The sequence below is a fragment of the Chaetura pelagica genome, unplaced genomic scaffold (assembly GCF_000747805.2).
Source record: "Chaetura pelagica isolate M959 unplaced genomic scaffold, ChaPel_1.0 scaffold344, whole genome shotgun sequence".
Taxonomy (NCBI): Eukaryota; Metazoa; Chordata; class Aves; order Apodiformes; family Apodidae; genus Chaetura; species Chaetura pelagica.
In genome coordinates this window covers 6,064,801-6,084,135 of record NW_009953098.1, presented here as the reverse complement: position 1 = coordinate 6,084,135, position 19,335 = coordinate 6,064,801, and the positions used below count along the sequence as shown (strand labels likewise).

The 19,335-nt window shown below is 39.5% G+C and overlaps 1 protein-coding gene across 1 annotated transcript in view; it reads right to left on the bottom strand.

The window, feature by feature from the left end:
• Positions 1-19,335, bottom strand: part of GRIA3 (glutamate receptor, ionotropic, AMPA 3) — a 141,562-nt gene that overhangs the window by 57,840 nt on the left and 64,387 nt on the right. The window contains exons 5-7 of the mRNA XM_009997227.1: positions 19,182-19,328; positions 2,781-2,834; positions 1,138-1,299 (exon numbers count right to left, since the gene is read on the bottom strand). Of these exons, the coding sequence (XP_009995529.1) occupies positions 1,138-1,299; positions 2,781-2,834; positions 19,182-19,328 (363 nt within the window). The remainder of the gene's footprint in view (positions 1-1,137; positions 1,300-2,780; positions 2,835-19,181; positions 19,329-19,335) is intronic.

Below are 19,335 nucleotides of genomic sequence, written 5' to 3'. Positions count from 1 at the left end.
GTACTGGCACTCTTTTTATCCCACTCACCTTTACCTCTTCCTGTGATGCTTTGCAATGATCACCCTCTCCTCTCTCAGCAAGTTAACAAAGGTTATACATCACATTCCACACAACAGTACAGAATCAGATAGTAATTTTGTGGTGTTCGTGCTTGTATTAAAAGACCCTTGTAATAGCTGTCCAGTCTAGAACGACATAAAACTTACACACTGAGGATTTTTTCAGCAGACTGCATCAATTCCCAGTAACCTTAAAGCAGCCCCTTCCAAGTCATGCCAAGAGAGCTATCTCATTTTCTACTTTATTTGAATTCTACTTACAAATGCATGAGCATGCAAAGAGAAAAAAGAAAGACGGAAGGGAAAGGCTGATAAAATACAGAATAAATTAAACATCAGGGCTTTAATCTCTAGGCAATTTTATTTCCTAATCAAAACTATTGTACATTGATTTTTAAGCATGCTTTCTGTCTGATTGACAAATACGGTGCATATTTCTATAATGAGCAGTACATTTGTGGAAAGGTAATGTAATCTTTGTGTTTGTACCATATAGTTAAGATTCCTTTTTAAGGACAGAGAGTAATTTTTCCCTCAAGGTAAATTGCTTTCAAGTGGAATAAAATCTTCCCACGTTAACTTCGTACATTTCAGAGCTTTTAAGATTAGTAAGATACTTATCTTTACTTCTGCATCACTGCTGGGAAGCTTTAGAATGCAGGCCTAGGACCTAATCAACAGGGAACAATACACTAATCCACATGTTGTGGGCCTCTGTTTGCCTTTCTCTGCTTACTCAAGGGATGACATGGGATTAAGATAACTTTCCTCCTCCATAGAAATCACACGTTACCAGGGATGGAAAAGTATGTTTGAGAATGGCATCAGCCTTCTGGCAGCAGAACCTCATAACAGGTTCCTCTTCTGTCTGTGGTCCAACATGGTTCTGCCACCTACCCTGGTATCCCCCCAGGCACTGGGCAGGACTAGATTTTTCCTTACTAGGAAAGGCAATGAATGTTGCATCATATTCTAATCAGGGATCTGTATCATACACATGTACACACATGGGGTTAAATACCCCAAATAAGTGTTAAAAGCAACTCATACAGTCTCCATCACTAGTAAAATGAATACCTTTAATGGTGAGTTTTTGGCTTCAGGGAATTCCCTCTCATCGAGCCTCACCCAGCGCTGCAGAAACTGTTGAACCATTGGGTTTTCATTATTAACAATCTGGAATCCAGTAATGTTGGCACCTCCGTGCATTACTCTCTCCAGAACAATGTCTGTGAAACCCTGGGAGGACACATGTAGAAAACAAGAATCATTGCCATCCAAAGTCCCAGTTTTACCTGCTATAAGCGTAGCAGAAAAGAAACTGATTAAATTCCCATTTGTTAGCTTAAAATATTCTACCAAGGAGACAATTATTATCACAATCCCAACTGAATAGACTTTAAATAGAACAGAATATATATGTAGCATAGAACAGAGTTTAAAACATCTTCTTTTCGGACTTGTGCCATAGAAACTGCCCAGTTGTGCTGTGGCAATGTGGTACATAATATTCACTAGTCAGAAAGATAACAGTGAGGAAATTTGAGTATTTCCTCTTTTCTCCTCATCACAGTGAAAACTTTTCAAAGACCTTACTCCCATTTGTACAGCAAAGTGCACAGGAGGGTTCAGTGCTGGGAGCAGAAAACCACTGCCCACCCATTTGTTCTGTGAAGGCAAAGACCACATCTCTTACCAGGCAGTTACAGCATTACAGAACATGTTCATTTGCAAACATAAAGGTATGATTCTCTCCCACTCTGTTGCTATTTATATCTGAGGCAGTAAATTGGTGTCTTTTTGATTGGTATGACTTGATTGCAGTCATGTTTATCTGAATGTCAATGGTTATACTTGCTAGAAGGCAACCCAGAATAAGAACCCCTGTATTTCTATGCACAGTGAGATCATGACTGGTTCTTATAATGCAAAATGACACATCTTAAAATCATGCAGTACTTACACTAAATAAGGGTATTTTAAATCTTGTTTTTGTACTTTAATCACACCAAAACATGGATACAGAGAAAATTCTACTAAGTAGGATTGCTAACTTGAAAGTGTGATTTTTGGAAAAACATTTTCCCACTTATAGTAAACACAGAACACAAAATCTAGTCTTACCACAGCACCAATTACAATATAATACTTCTTCTAAGGAACTCTAGCATATGGCACCATAAATATCCCTGAAAATCAATTCTAGAATCTAGAAGAAGCTCTGATGCAGATAAAAATGTACTGCCTTGTCCTGGCAGGTGAACACATACACAAGCACAAACCTACAGTTTGAAATACAAAAGCACAGCTAAACAGCCTGGCTCGTTTCCTTGAAGGAATTGTTCTAATTTGCAGCTTTTTACCACTTATTTTATACAAAAATATGCTACAATTTTTCCTGGAGTGCTTAAATTTCAAATACATGACCTAGAAGATTACAGTTATCAAGTGTCTTATTTATGAGGATACAAATTAGTGGAAAACACACAATTAAATAATTATTTTAAAATAGGAGAGGAATTGAGATTCTTAGACAAAAGAAGGACCATTACTGAGTATAAATTACTAGAACATACCAGTTCTAGCATTTACTGAAATAATTTATCAAAATCCAAGAACTCATCCATCCATTTCCTCTCTTACTGATTAAAGTTGCCACGACCTGAACAGAATATATTACCCTCAAACTTAGCTATACTTGTAATGAAGTAAGTTCTTACCAGGTTAGCTAACATGTAGTGATAGCCTCTGGAATGTTTGCCAAGGACTACAACCTGTGTGAAGAAAAAAAATTACCTATTATTCAGTTGTAAGAGGATGACCCTTAACCAGTGGAAACAGCCAGAGAATGAACATTTTGGTAATCCTCTATACTCAGTCCAGGCACAGCTGGAGTATTGCTGTGTTTTACAGACACAGTGCAGTCCTGTGTGTTTTTAAAGCAGATGGGCAGAGTATAAAGAACAGCAACTCACACGGCTGAGAAGGCTCCTCTTGCGGAGGTGACCTTACCTGGCAAACTCACCCCTGCAATCACAGTGTCTCCCCTGCTGAGCAGGTTAATTTTAGTTATCAGTTCAAGTACTTCAGCTCTGGAATGAGGTAACACTGCATCTACCCACTCAGCAAACTCCTGTTTACTCTGTTCCTTGAGGGGTGGGTGACACTGCCCAGCCCCTCACTGGGTTTATTAAACTGCACCAGCACAGCGGGGCTCAGCAGGCTCCAGGTTGTACAGGGGGTTTCCTGCCATGAGGACCCAGGCCAGGCCTTGGCATATACAAATGCCTGAAGTTAAATTCCTAAAGTTAGAAGCAGTGACCTTCCTTGCCTTCTGACAGCTTTCAAAAGGCCTGAAAACTTGTAGTTTTCAGTGCATCTAAATGGACACATCTGACCTTACATGTTTTGTCTTAAAATTATACTAAATGTGATGTTGCACATTCCTCTAAACCAAGCCCTCCTGCCCTCCCGGGCCCCATGCAGCCATCTCCCTGGACAAATGGAGTAATTAAATGGAATTGCTAAGAGACAAAAAAGCAGCAGGATGAACTGAGCAGCTGGATTCTGTAAGGGCAATGGGGAAGGGTGGAGGCAGCACTGCCTGCCAAGCCTGAGTTCTGCCACCCTGTGAGCTCGTCCCCACTCCACTAATATGGTACTTTTGTAGAAATAAATAAAAAACATATATCCCATGTCTATGCAGGTGGCTGCCAGCTCACCAGCAATACCCCTTGTGCAAGGCTGTGCCCCTGCCCTTTGCACTATTCCCTTGCCTTCAGGTCATAATCTCAGTAACATCCAGCCAGTCCCACAGCCATCAGGTGGAACAGAGCCCAGCAGTAAGATTTTAATTAATAACTGTGGTGTTTACATGCATCAAACTTATACTGACTTGCTGGGTTAAACTAATAAAAGTCAAAACCAACAACCATAATTCTGGCAATACACCACAAGTGTCTCACTACTATATCCTATAAGCAGCTCAAGTGAACAGATGATGCTTTGTTTGATAGAGAATCTTCTGAAAATCTATACACAGCACACTACCATACTTGCCTGTGGTCACAGATAGACTTCAAATCCCATCCTCTAAAAGACATCTTTTCAACATGACCACTTACATCTTTGCTAAAAGGAGATGACATTTGAGTCACTGACTTTAGATACACTGCTGAGCCTGTTAAAGTTCTTGATTAAATTATTAAGTTCCCAATTGCCTCTTTGGGTTGTCTTGTCCTTAATAGATGCCATTTCTTTTAAATTCACATTTAATTCTGTAGGAATTTGCATACTTCTAGCAGTCTGAAAATAAATTGCTGTTCAGGTCCTCTTGAGAACTGTATGTACACTCTGCTTTCCTGCACTCGCATTTGTTTTCTATGGAAATGTGCAGCCTTCCTTCAGATCATCTGGTGTGCATGCTATTTGCATACTGAATTCTCTGTATGTTTTAATTCACCTTAAAAGCAGTGATTTACTTTTAAAAGGTTAGAGACAAAGAACTTTAACAACAATAATACTCTTTATGGTTTGAACCTTAATAACAAATAAGAAAGCTTTTACATTTCTAACCAGAAATGTGTTTATTTAAGAGAAAAATGCCATGACAGATGAAGTCAGAGGCTGTAAGAAAAACATACTTGGAGCTGCTAAAGGCATCAGGAACAATATTGCAAAAAGGAAATGTAGGACTCATTAGCATAGAGCAGACTCAACTTCTATCTCATATGTTATCATGTCTCCAAAATGACCAGAAATAATTCTGTTTAGTCCAATGTACTAGGGCCAAGCTTTGATTCATAAAGCATCTTTCAGAAGTGCACAATCACCCATGTAAGTTCACAATTATTTATCTGGATTTTAGCAATGTTTTTAAAATTCACTACACATACTGTCCTAAATCTTAACAAACACAACTCTCCTCCTCCCTCACTTTCCACCCTCTACCAACTGCCCAGCATCTTGAATGGAGCTGCATGATTATTAAGCCCAGCAAAAACAATCACAGATACCAGCACTAAGGACAAAGCTTTTTTATGGAGAAAGAAAACAGGAATAAAACACATAAATCTCATCAACTGCTTATATATTGTGAAGCTTATATAGAAAGTGGGATATTGAGTAGAGGTGGTGAATAGAAAGGCAAGATTACAAGACAGGGATTTCACAGAGCTACATGTCTTTGGTAAGTCTCACTTCTAAGACTTAATATTGCTTTCACCTTGACTGAAAGAAAAGCTTATAAGATTTTATACTGAACAATGGACAGGGGAAAAAATGGCTGGAAACTACCATGAATGATTCAGACTTTTGATCCCACATAATTCTTGCCTTGTAGATAAAAAGATCATAATGGCAGGTTTGATACAGAATCAAATAAAGTTTATATTTTTAATTAACTCTTTGGATATTTCCAATTAATTAAGAGGGAATCTAGAGGGAACATAATTAAAATGTATCTGGTTTTAAAATAAAAGTCAATTGTGCTTGCCAGCACCAGGCTTACTGGAAGCATAGACCTATATGCCAGATTTGAGAAATTAAGCTACTATTGCCAATTTTACTTTTTCATTTGCCTGGGTAAGTTATTTTTCGCATGAAAGCATAAAGACATCTTGGTATCCACTGCATCAGCCATCATGATAACAAATAGGCAACTAAAATTTTTGGCATTAGCCTTTACATTTTTCTTACAGTTTTGGATTATAGCATTATAGAGATTAACTGGCTAATATTAAATTGATATGGAGCATGGTGATATTTCTAAGGCAAAAGTGATGATTCTCTCATGATGTAGTTTAATGGCTATACAGCACCTAAGAAAAAGGACAGTGAAGAGGAGGCAAAGTAACTTTAATATATAAAATAAATAAACAAACCTAAAATAACCTCACAATTATTCCATTAAATTTTGATTTATTCCCTATTGCAGTGATAACCACAGCTGGCTCCTCATCTAGAATATGGATCTGGGTTTTTGGGCCATGAAAATTAAATGCTGGAGTTATGGGTAAAGGGAACATTACAAAGACAGTGGGGAACTCTTAAATGGAAGTCAAGGCAGGGAAGCCATTTTAAAGAGTGATGGAGATGGATTCAGGGGTTTTGCTGGAATATTTCTCCAAGGACTTAACAAGGAACTAGAATGGTAAGAACAGGGTGTGCATGTGAACAGTAGACCAAAGGCAGGAAAAGAATGGAGTAATGAAAGAAAAGACTCTGGCTTCAAAAAACATCAAGTGATGGAAGAAGAGTGCACATTTGGTAGGTGGGACTGAGCAGTTGTATCTTGTCTTTTAAAAATACCAATGGTTTGTCTCTGATTCATAAAAAGGAGAGAGAAATTTTCTTCTATGGATGGCAGGTGAGGCTGGCAGGGTGTCTAGAGATTGTCTTTTCCAACTCCCTGGCTCAAAGCAGGGGCAGCCAGAGCAGGCTGCTCAGGACTATGTCCAGTCAGGTTTTGAATATATTTAGATGCCACAAGCTCGTTGGGCAGCCTGTTTTAGTATGTTTAAACCAAAAATCAAAACCATTATTTTTATTAGGTTTAAACATAATTTTCTGCATTTCAGTTTGTGCCCTTGTCTCTTGTCTTGCCACTGAGAACCACTGAGACTCTGAAACTCAGTGAGACTCTCTGGGAAGAGTATGGCTCCATCTTCTTCATTCCGTCCTATCAGGTATTTGCAGACATTAATATCCCTGCCTGAGCTTTCTCCCCTGCAGGCTACACAACCCAAGTTCTCTCAGCCTTTCCATGTACATCAGATGCTCCAGGCCCTTAACCATTACAGAAGCCCTTCAGGGCCTCTCCCTGGGTGGCCTTGTTCCATTATGTCCATGTCTTTCCTGTACATGGCACTTCACAGAATCACACCCAGAATCACACAGCACCGTTCAGGTTGGAAAAAACCTTTAAGGTCATCAAGTCAAGTCCAATCATAACCAAACTCTTTCAACCATTAACCTAACTCTACCAATTCCAGTGTTTAAACCATGTTCCTAAGCACCACATCTATCCCTCTTTTAAACACCTCCAGGAATGGTGATTCAACCACCTCCCTGGGCAGCCTATTCCAATGTTTAATTGCCCTTTCAAGTGAAGAAGTTTCTTCTAATATCTCATTTAAATATCCCGGGCACAACTTGAGTCCCTTTCCTCTTATCCTGTTGCTTGTTACTAGTGACAAGAGACCAACCCCACCTCGCTACAACCTCTTTTCAAGTAGTTGTAGAGTGAATCTGATGCTGCCTCAGCAGTGCTGAGGAGAGGGGAAGGATCACCTCTGTTGACCTGCTGACCATGCTAATCCTATGCAACCCAGGATGCTCTTGGTCTTCTTTGCTGTGAGACTGCAGTGCTGGCTTGTGCTCAACTTTTCTGCCAGGACCCTGAGCTCCTCCTCTGCAGAGCTTCTTTCCAGCCAGGAAGTCTCTATCCAATCTGTTCTGGTGCTCGGAGTTATTCTCCAGGTGCAGGGCTTTGCATTTCCTTTGTCGAACTTCTTGAGGTTCCTCCCTGTCCACTTCACCAGCTTGGCAAAGTATTGCAGCACAACAACCTGGTGTATCAAACACTCCTAATTTGGTATCACCTGCAAACCTGCTGACAGTGCACTCATAACTTTCAGGTCCTTAATAGAGAGGTTAAGCAGTATTAGCCCCAGTATTCTCAGGCTACTTCCAAAGAGTAATTGGCCTCCAGCAGGCCTTTGGTTTGCTGATTACAACCTCTGAGACCAGCAGTTCAGTCAGTTTTAAATCCACCTGACTGCCTCTGTGGGCTCCCATTTTCAAGAGTCATTGAAAAATACAATCAAAGAGGATATGCTTGCACTTTTATCCAGAGAAGCAGCTATCATGTTTTTGGCAGTGGTGACAACTAACATGGCCAATTAATACCTGCTTGGAGCTCATCTGCCCTTCATTTGAATCCACTGCCATCTGGTCAGTTCAGGCTATTTTATCAAAGTTATTTATCATCCTTTACTTATAAATGAAAAAAAAAAAGAAAGAAAAAAATTAGATCACAAAAGCACAGATGCCCTTATCTACAGCTCAAAACCCTGATATTTTGTGAATCCATTAGATCATGTTCCATAACATAAAATACTGATGCTGACAGGCAGTATTGCCCCAAAGAAGGTCTAAGGATTTTTTATGTGCTTTTCATACCTGACAAGTGGCCAAAATATGCCACTTCAATGGAATGACAGGCAGAGATCTGATCTGCTGCAATGTGTCTTCCCATTGCAACCATATCTGGGAACAATGAAGTATTTTACTCTAAAACTCTTCTTTCCTAGATTTTAAAAAGACTGCAAGAAAAACAAGATTTCCTATAAGCTCAGAGTAAAAGAAGGATTTTGTTGTCTTTCCTGAGGTTATTCATGCATCTATTTGCCATCCACTTTTGCAGGAAGTCCATGTTTGACTTCAAGAATTTCTGCTGAATTTTAAGTCTACTTGTAAGCTCTGTTTCTACCATACAAGCACACACTGAAGAAGCCTGTCAGATGGGAAAGAGAGTCCTCTTCCTGGCCAGGCTCCCTCTCACTGCTGCAGACCCTCATGGCAGTGGGGAGCTGCCCACGGGGCTGGCAGGCACTGCATATCAGCTCTGGGGTCAGTTCACAGCACTTCTACAGTGTTCTCATCCAGGCAAAGGTGCAATAGCATTTGACAGCCATACATAATCTTTCCTCACTATGTTTCCTTTGCATAGGTCACCCCTTGTCATGTAAATTTAAGAGTAGGATTAACAGGAGGAGAACAGAAAATAAAAGCTCTCCTAAAATGTAAGCAAGATTTTCCTCATCTCACCAGATGTTGCAGTAAAAATAAGATCTCTTGTACCCTCAGGAGATCCATTATACTGTAAGACAGCAGTGCCCACTCCTCTGTTTCCAATACACACATGTGCACCTGCAGAAAGAGTGAGTTCCCTTTGAGGGCTATAAACAATAGACAAGGCTCAATCTTCCCTGAGTAAATTTATATAAGAATAGCTTTTTTGGTGTAATGATTTTGCATCACACCTAAACCACAACCAGAAACATACGAGGTTCCAAAGCAACTGCAGTTGTGCAGTGGCAGAAGATACATCACAGCTAGTGGTAGTCTGTCACAGCCAAGCCAGTGATACTTGTCCTGCCTTTAATTCCATGGAAATAAAGCCGTTTCCATGTTTGGTAGAAGTGGCTTGCCTCATAAAAAGGGTCAAAACCACATGACTGTAAGAGTAGAGCAAGCCCAGGGAAGGCACTTTATTTCTTCACTTATTACTAATGGGATGGGAATCTGGCCACAAGGGATAATGATGCTGTAAAATATGCAGTAAACAATTATTTCATTCATATGAAGAATGAGCACTGTATTACATTTGAGTTAAATATTGAATGAAGAATGTATTAAATATTAAGATGAATATTCTACACATGTATTTCTTGTTGCAGATAAAAGTAACTGCATGTATAGTTGAGAGTAATTAATCCACCATTTCAGAGGCTTCATGTCCTTTAGGGAATGTCACAAATCCATACACAGTCCCAACTGCTGGATTTTTGTATTTTTGTACAGTATATGGACCTAAGAATTTCATTTCAATGCAAATGCCCCTTGTACATCTGTGACTACACCTCATAACCAAAATCCTACTTCCCTCTATAGCACAGTATCAAGATAATTTCTTTCAACTTACAAAACATTCTTTAAAGAGCTTTTGGCTCTTCCGCAATGTATCTCTCATGGGAGAGAATTTCCTAGAGAACAGGAATCTCTTAGAAAAAGGGGACGAAAATATGCATGGTGGAACCAGAGATTTGAGATGCCTCTGAAGCATTCTGGCAAAGATTTTCCCTCTCTGCCCCCCTTCTTGTGCCCTTCTCCCCCTTGCCTCTCTCCTTGATGACAATCACATCAAGAGAGAAATTTTTCTTCTAGGCCATCTCCAGAGAGATGATGCTTGTGCACAGTGGTCCTTGGGGGGTAATTAAATCCAGCATCTGAAAGTTCTATTGTACGTTGTTCTCCCTCCATATGGCTAAACTTTCTTTTCCCATAACTAATCTGACATATGCTGGTTGAAGATTGTGTAGTAGAATATGCATTTGATTTGTGCATAGAAGTTTACATTATAAATTATTAGGAAAAAAATTACAAACTGCAACATAAGTTCTGAGGGCATGATTCTTTTACTGTGATGACAAAGTTTTCTGTGAACTTTCTGTGCCCTGAAGCAATTTGCCAAAATTAATTTTGCTTGATGTGATTTAGCAGTATTGTCAGATTAACTCATCTGGCACAGTTACTGTTAAAGGACATATTCTACTGCAAAACCTCAGACCCTGGAGGAAACTGAGATGAAGACTTTCATGATCCCTGGTACTGACATTCATAATCACAATCTACTCTTTAAGCTGAATAAAATTCATTAAACTTTTTGGTCTACCAAAATCTCTTCTTTGTTTAGACAGATGAGAAGAGTGTTATATCTCTCAGGACTGCACCTCTCTTCACAAGTCATGTCCTTCAATACAATGACCTCGAAAATCACACAAAACTTACCCTTCATCATTTTAAGCTATTTCACTTAAAAAAAGATCAGATATAAGAGGAACAATCATAACAAAAATTCTTTGTAGCATATCAAAGGGATACCCCAAATTGTCAAGGCCTTTGCCCTTTATTTTGCTAAGATGTTATCAAGAGGAGATACTTGTTCCCAGTGAGCTGCCTTGAGGAGCTTTATGTCTTATAGAATTTTTTAATTAGTGAATTCTTTAGCTCCTTGAGTGAGATTAATAAAGTAAAAATCCAGTTGTGATCTGGAGGAATTTTTACAGCTGTATTTATGGGAAGTAAATTACTTAATTAAATATGTTACTCTGCAGCAATAATTTCTACATACGTGTCATTTTAGGAAGGAGGCCATCTTTTAATTTTCTATACAGTTCTAGTATATTCTTTGAGAAAGATGCTCCCTTGAAAAATGCTCATAAAGGAGTGATTTTACATCCAAGGTAATTTCACCCAGGCTCCAGTACTTTCTCAAGCCTATTTGAAATCTTAAGTTTAAAACTCACCTGAAATTTCATATAGAACTTCAGATCTCATAAAAAAACAACCAAAACCCAAATGTGTACAGGAAATTTCAAATCACAGTAAGCTTTCTGTGTTGAATGTCAGATTTTTTTTTTTAATTGGACACTGACAAACCATGCTATGGAAGATTAAATGTCATTAGTTTAATCTTCTAGATCTGCTAGTATGGTGTTCTCTCTTCCTCCTCCTTTCTTGGCTGTGATCCTTCTAAAGTCAGACACTATCAAAAGGTCATCAACCATGACATCAAGGGATTTGGGTTATGTTCTCTGATTTGACACATTTTTTTTGTATGATGTTCAACCATTACGTGAATCTGAAGCTTCTTGATGTATTGCTGTCATCAAAGCTTGAATGATTTTTTTGAAGCCAACTGACCTGGTAGTGTATTTGGTCTCTCCAGCTTCTGTTTCTCTACATAACTCTTCCAAAGATTCCACATAAACTGAAATTTATATTAGATGATAGAAAAGGTATACAAAGAAGATCCTTTCTGTATTCTGTCTTCCTACAGTTTCTGATAAGTTCTGAAATACTCATCTATCTTGCATCTCACCCCCTCAAGTGCCACTCCTAATCATCAGCCCAGGCCCTGTGGAAACAAACCTTATGCTTCCAACCTGGTATTCTATGATTCACCTCAGAAAAGAGGCATGAGGTTTTGTTCAGGACTCGATGTTAACTGCTCAGATGGGTAAGCTTCTCAGTAAACATCACATTCTCTTCACTGACACACAACCACCTTTCAAAAGACACGAGTATCTCTTAGTATTTCTTAGTCAATTCTTCTTAGCTCAGAAAAGTTAAGCCAACAACTGCACCTGGTTTTACTCTTGGAATTGATTGCCTCTCCCTAGAAACAGTAATGGTTAAATTTCCTTCAGTCTTCAATGCATCCAGCTCCTATCCCATGCAACGTGGTCAAGAACATCAACTCCAACTTGACATCTGCTCTCTTTACTTAGGCTGCCTCCTTGCTTCTCATCAGCTGTGGATGCTCTCATTGTAGATCTCCAAGTCCACATCAGGTACACCAAAATCAGCACTATCTAAACTGGTTTCCAGACTAGCATCCTTCACTAAGTTTCACAACACCTAAAGTAATTTTCACAAAGACTATTCATACTAGTAATCTTACATTCATTCTTACTTTTCCAAACTTTCTGCAGGAATCACAGGTGCTTCAGCACTGTCATACAGTTTGAAGGCACATCCATGTCATTACCAAGCAGTTCTTTAGTGATCTTGGCATTACACAGGAGATGGTAACTAATTGATCTTTTTGGCTTTTGATACCAGGAACCTGCATGTTGAACATTCTTAAGAGCACACTTTTGCAACCACAGATAATCATAAACTATGCTCATTTCTTCTTCTCATAACCCACAGGAAAACTAAAACTCCTTCAATCTTAACTGTTCAAAATATAAAAGGTTGTGTATCCATTGGGGGAAGAAAGGTAGATACTAAGCAAACTGAGGAACACATTTTTCATTTTAAAAATACATACATTTCCCATTTTCTCCACATCTCCCATCAGCATGTCAGAGTAAAATCCCACTATTACTCCTGGAATTGAACAGGAGTCCTTAGAAACTGAATTCTGCTTATATAAACCGTTACTGCATGTCAGGATCACTTCAAACTATTATTTGGATATAACCCAGAAGTGTCGCAGTTATTCAGTCCCAATGCTCACAGGAGAATCTTTTGGAAGGGGTTTGGTACTGCAGAGCCACTGCCTTCAAGCAGACCAGAAATATTGAACAGTAGCCACTCTTCTTTTTTTTCCTTTTCCTTTTAAAATGCCCTATGAAATTGAGAAGAAAAAAAATCTGTGGAATTTCCTCTTGAAAAAAAACAAGGTTAGTTTTTATTATAAATAAAATTTTACTGTGCCCAGAATTGCATCCGATTTGCTCTTTTCAATGCTTTCAAGGAGTCTGAAAGGCTTATTTTGCTTCACTATAAACACTGCTCTGCAATATTCCCCATAGAACTTGGTGCATAAACCATGAACTAAAAGAGATTCTGAAGAGTTAATTTATTTTTACTAGACTTAGTCTATGTGTGCAGCCGGGGAGGCCATTTTATTCATCTGAGGTAATAAAAGTTATAGCAATATTTTTCCTTTCTGATTCTTTACATGCATTCCCCCAGAACACCAGATACTCGGGGTATTTTTAAGACTCTATGTATATTGTTGATAATTTTATTCATTATATGTTTTGGAAGAATGAGCTTGCAGCAGTACGTGTGCCATTATACCTACACGTGCATGCCCATGTTATGGCACAAATAAATTTAATTTAGTAACATGGGCTTTTTTAAAGCCTGGGAACATGAGCTCCCTGTAAAATTGCTAGATTTTTCCATCTTACTGGTTGAATACCGTGGAATGAGTTTGTACTTGAGGTTTAGTAGATGACTTTATAGGGCCTGATTCTTTATAAGTTTACCTCAGGCTACCCCGATAGCTTTAATCTGCTCCACAGAGGCCAGTGGAATTGCACTGCTATGAAGGTGGGATAAGAGATAAGAATCATGTATGAACATATAATTAGAGTGAGTGATTTGCACTGGGATGATACTTTTCCATATTATTTGCCACAGATCCAAAGCCATTTGTAGCCCAGAACAACTGCACCATAACTCTGGATCACACTTAGAATCACAGAACTTATTGGGTTGGAAAGGACCTATAAAGGTCATCTAGTCCAGCCCCCCCTCAATAAGCAGGGACATCTTCAACTAGAACAGATTGCTCAGAGCCTCATCAAACCTGACCTAGTATGTCTCCAGGGATGGTGCCTCCACGACCTCTCTAGGCAACCTGTTCCAGTGATCCCCCACCCTCATAGTAAAGAACTTTTTCCTAATGTCCAAATGTCTTAGAGACCTCATATTTAGGGACTTCCCCCTGCAAGGCTGCAGCTTTCAGTTACTACTGCCTTATATACTGTACCACAAGCATCTGGGCTGAAAAAGCACAGTGGGGTGGTCCCCACTGTGAAAATCTTGCTAAGTGATCTGCAGTGCAGCAGTGCTCTACAAAATGCACTTGAGAACATCTTGGTGCACAAGAGGCCCTGGAAGGCACCACTGGTTCTCCTCCTCCACCAGAAACATGATTCGTATCACACCAAAGCCATTAATCCTGACTAAGTCAGCTGTGAAAAAATAAGACACATGCTCTATTGTGGTTTTTCTTTTACTGAGTTAGGACTTCTTCTTTGCTTGTTAATGAACTTACGAGACACCAGAACTATCACACTGTCTCTGGTGATGTACAATGCCTGTTTGCACTGTTGTATTGTGCTATTACTATTCATTTTGATAGTGTGTTTCCTTCCTCTCCCTGCAGTTGGTTCATTTGAACTGTGGCCAAGATGGTTGCCTTGGAAACTAATTAAGGAAAGCCTTTGGTTAGAAGCAGAGTTTCAAGCAATAAACTATTTGAGAGACAGATGCAGAAATTAAGGTAATGTCTGTGAAGATGAAAGGGTTTATCCTTTATATGGAGAAGAAAGAACCACATTAAATGCTAGGACTGTAACAAAGCGACTGCTATACAACACTAATTTTTAAAACCTGGGGGAGATGTGTGAGAGACAGACTTTAAAATCAGTCAGGGGCTTAGAAGAGGTGAAAAATATTCCCAGAGCTGTTAGGGATGGGGAGATAGACAAAAGCAGTGGGACAAAAAATTCAGGAGACCACACATTGAGAAAATTCCAGCCAGCTCTCCCTTTCCCTCAAATACTCTATATCTTTAAAATACTTTTTGTGAATGTTGTTTTTGAAAAACACCAGCACAGCTAACGGAAGACCCGATCCTCTCCTCACAGTCCAGGTATGGCATGAGAAGCATCAGTGCATACTGGGGAGTGAGAGGTTATTGCTGATGGCCTGAGGCTCAACTTTTCTGCTGAGACTGTCAACACAGGTAACAATTTGTGCCAGCTGCAGAAGCAGCTCATATGATGTGGACACAGGCTAAATAATGAGTGAGACCCTCATAAGGCTTTCTAAGGGTAAACACCCAGGCACTAACTCTGTGCTCTGAAAAGCTGCAAGGAAAAGAAAACTATGCAGCAAACTGTGCTTTTACAACTACCTATTAACTGAATTTCAAAGCAAATACAATCTCTTGATAAGCACAACGATATAAATTTAAATATTGTACAATGTTCAGGATAATGATTGACTCCACACTAGCAGTAGTATAACTGAGAGGATTTTGGTACACTTCATGGCAATGCAGAGGTTGCCACATAAACAGGCCTGTAACTGCATAAAAGCATAGTGCAAATGTTGTGGTAAAAAGATAAAAAGCAGATGCATGTGTGTGCACTGCTGTGTGCATTTATATCCCAGGAATTATCAGAAAACATAAAATGAGTAATTGCTATCATCACAGAAAAATAAAAAGTCTAATGGTGACTTCAGGTTCATATGCCTCTGGCAGGAGAAACCAGAGTTGCTTGGCAGCCACCTCCTGCACACAGCAGCCTGCACATTCATGGTGAGACATTTTGAATTAATTATTATTATTACTGATCAGATACATTTAAAACTGTGCTTTAATGTCTTTGGAGCACTTTTAAGCTCTGTGTGCCATTACCTCAGTCATTCTGCAGGATGACTAATACTCTTCAATTCCTGTCATTTGGAACCTGTCTTGCTTTATGAAGTCTAGAGGACAGCTTTGAAGAGACTCAAATACTTACAAGCTAGAAATTCTCTTCTCAGGTAGGTGCAAAATGTGCAATAGGTGGGGCAGATTAACCCAAGATGTTACTTCTCTCTGATTCAGCAGTTAATCTCTGGCCATTTTTTAGTTTTACAGCTGACAGGAGCAGGCCCCATAAGGTCCTGCTGTGGCTTTTGACATATGGCCATTTTTTACTTACCTTCTGCTAGTTGGGATCCTGAGGGTGACTTGACAGAAGTAATTCCCCTTTCCTCCCCACACGTCCATATGGACCTGTGAGCTACTGAAACTGTCTGGATGGGAAGGGAAAGAAGTGACATTTCACTCTGCTTCAGATCCTGGTTTCAACACCACCTATGGGCATCTAATGAAGAAGTGTCCTAAATGTTAAGTTTCTAGTTAATTTGAATGCAAAAATGAACTGTACCAGTTTCTGTGTGACATTACACAACACTGTACAGATGAGACACCATTAGAGTCTCAGCTGAGCCCTCACCACTGCTCCAGCAGAGGCTGAGGTAGGGCTGTGTCATGGCAGAGGCACCAAGCCCTGGGCAGGCAGTGGCCCACAGGCTTTCAGAGGACAGGGCATCACCAGAGTGCATCAGCAAAGCAGATGCTGAAGCCACCCAGAGCTCTGCTCCTGCTTCAAGTGTCCAACTGTGGTTATCGGCAGTTATTATACTTTTAATTGCTACAGAGAACATGGACAAACCCACACCAGACTGTTCATAATGTAACACATAAACCAGTGAGCTCCCATGAAGGCAGCACTGATTTTTTCACTTAGATTTTTCCTAGGTTTTTGTTTGTTTGTTTGTTTTTTTAATGACTACTGGCCAATCAAATACTGCAGTTTTGTATTTAATCTTATGACACCCAAAATGTGAAAGCTGTTGTGCAGCAAGCACACACCTCTGAGATCTGAGTATTTCTGCAGAGGTGGCTTCACTGAGAACCTAAAAACCATCTTCCTAATCTCAAAATTTCAGAATCAAATGTCAAGTCATAGTCCGTGCTTGCACTGGACAGAGTTCAGTCAATCAGATTAGCCTTCTTAATCCCATGGATGTTTTACTTAAAGTCTTCTTTGACAGTTTGACTGCCATTGTAAAATTTTGGGGACTGCATTCGATATGTAATATTGCTTCTGCTTTGTCAGATGCCTCTGCTCAATACAGAGATTGCCTTGGAGCCTAACCTTTATGACTAATGTTTGGAGATAGTGTTCTTTTGACAAAAACATGCAGTCTCTGGAATAAATAGGTCTTTTGTAAAGTTTCACCATTTTGATTCTGAATGGAGTTTCTTCCTCCTTATTTTCCCTCAGGAGATTTTCTTCTAAATGGACATGAAGCCACTCTAGTTTGAAATACAACTTGTTATCTTGAGAATAAGAAAAACTTATTTCTTAACTCAAAAACATATCTCTAAATACATGGCTGAACAGGCTAAAGCTTACTGTTAGTTCTCAGAAGAAAATGTTCTTCTGTTTATAAGAACAAAATATTGTGTCTATTTGTGAAGGAATACTGGAATATTTTAGCATCAAGGGATGTGTGGGGAGCTTATGAATTTTGCATGACATTAAGTGTTGCTATCTGTAAGTTTGAGAGGCCACTAGATGGTTAAATTGGAAATAGTTTTGTTGTGGAAGGAGGGATATGAATCCGCATGCTCCATGGTTATAGACCTAGAGGGCAAGTGAACAAACAGATGGCAACTTATGGAATGACAATTAATCTCTCTGCTTCTCCTTACTCTGCAACTGAAGAGACAGGGCCAGAGGTGATTTGGGCAGGGTACCCACCTCTAGGACACAATATGGGAGCCCCCAGAAGATTATTTCAAAGGGGAATGAAACCAGATGTGCTGCAGGGTGAAACCTGGCACAAACCAGGTTACCCAGGTAGAGTAGGAGCTGAGGCATCTTCTTTTCCCTCCTTACATTTACATACCAGGGACAGAACTACACACACCGACCAGCCTGATACAAGGGAGATCACTCTTATTTAATCCAAGTACCAACATGCTATGTGGTTTCAGGAGCAGAGAACTGACAAGCTTGCCAAATGGCCTGGCCAAGAGCCCAAAAGTCTGATAGCAAACTCACGTGTGTGGACTGTCTAGTTAGTGGTTTACAGTCTTTATTTCTGCTATGACTTTTGTTCTTGATTAAGTCATATTTAAGCTTCTAAAATCCATGGTCACTGGCAAATGCTCCTGTTGCCCCTGAGAAAATGAAATGGCAGGTGCCACACATCCCCACAGTGACTGAAGTAAACTCTCTATCTGGAAGGAGGTATCCTAAAACGTGATGAGATGGTTGACCTTTGAAGATGTGCCCCTGAGGAGGTCAAAAAGGGAGAGGGATGGAAAGGCAACTGGGCTGGAGCAACCTATACTGGCCCTCTGTGGGCCAGCGTTTGTCCATGAGCACTATTTTTGCATATGAGTATCTTCAATGAAATTAAACCTCAAGGCTTGATAGGAACCAAGTATTTTGAGAAGGAACACAGCTTTTGCACCTCCCAGGGTTTATGGCAGTGAGGTCAGCTTCCTACTAGTTTACAATACAACATTTCTAAGAAATACACTAATGCTTCATGAAATTTAAATGTTAGTTTTGATCTATCCCATCCTATAAAACCACAAGTTAAATTTATGAAGTTGCAATTAATTACAGGGTTTTCCAGGATTAATGGAAGTGAATTGCCACGCAACAGCAAAACAATCACCCAGAAATGCATCTTCCCCAGTAAAGGTGTTTAGACTCTATCACCCACAATTTAAGCCTGTCAGCAGTCCTGGCTGTGCAGAGGGAAGGGCTTTATGTACTAAAAAGTGCTAATGTGCCTATTGGACTACCAGCTGAATATTTCATTAGCTATATTTCCATTTGGGAATTCTTTAATATGATTCAAAACTACTTCACTGGCTTTTTATTTCCTGTTTCATGTCCACTTAACAAACTGCACCTGTCTTGCAATTCCTACAAGTACCTCTGATGCCAGTACCACTACTCTGGCAGCTGAAGTTTTAGGTTCCTAACCTACTTAAAAAATAATTCATTATTAAGATTTGGGAAAAAATATCACAGAGACATTTCCTGGTAGGTTACATGTAAGTGCTGCCACCAACTATGAGCATCACTGAGATATTTTTACTAGGTAACTGGCCAGTTGTTGGAACTCGAATCTCTCAATGGATATTTCATTATTTTCTAGAAACAGATAATTCAGGAAACATCAACAATGACTGTCACAGAAAGATCACAATTTCTGAAAAGCATTTATACCTGTTCCAAAATGGTGTTGATTCTGTCTACTTCACAGTCGATTAAATATCTCTTTTCTTGCCGTCTGTCCATCTCTTCTATGATTCTTCTGAACTCCTGAACATCCTTTATGCTTCCTACAGATCTGGCTGTCACTTGCCAGTTGTTCTGAACC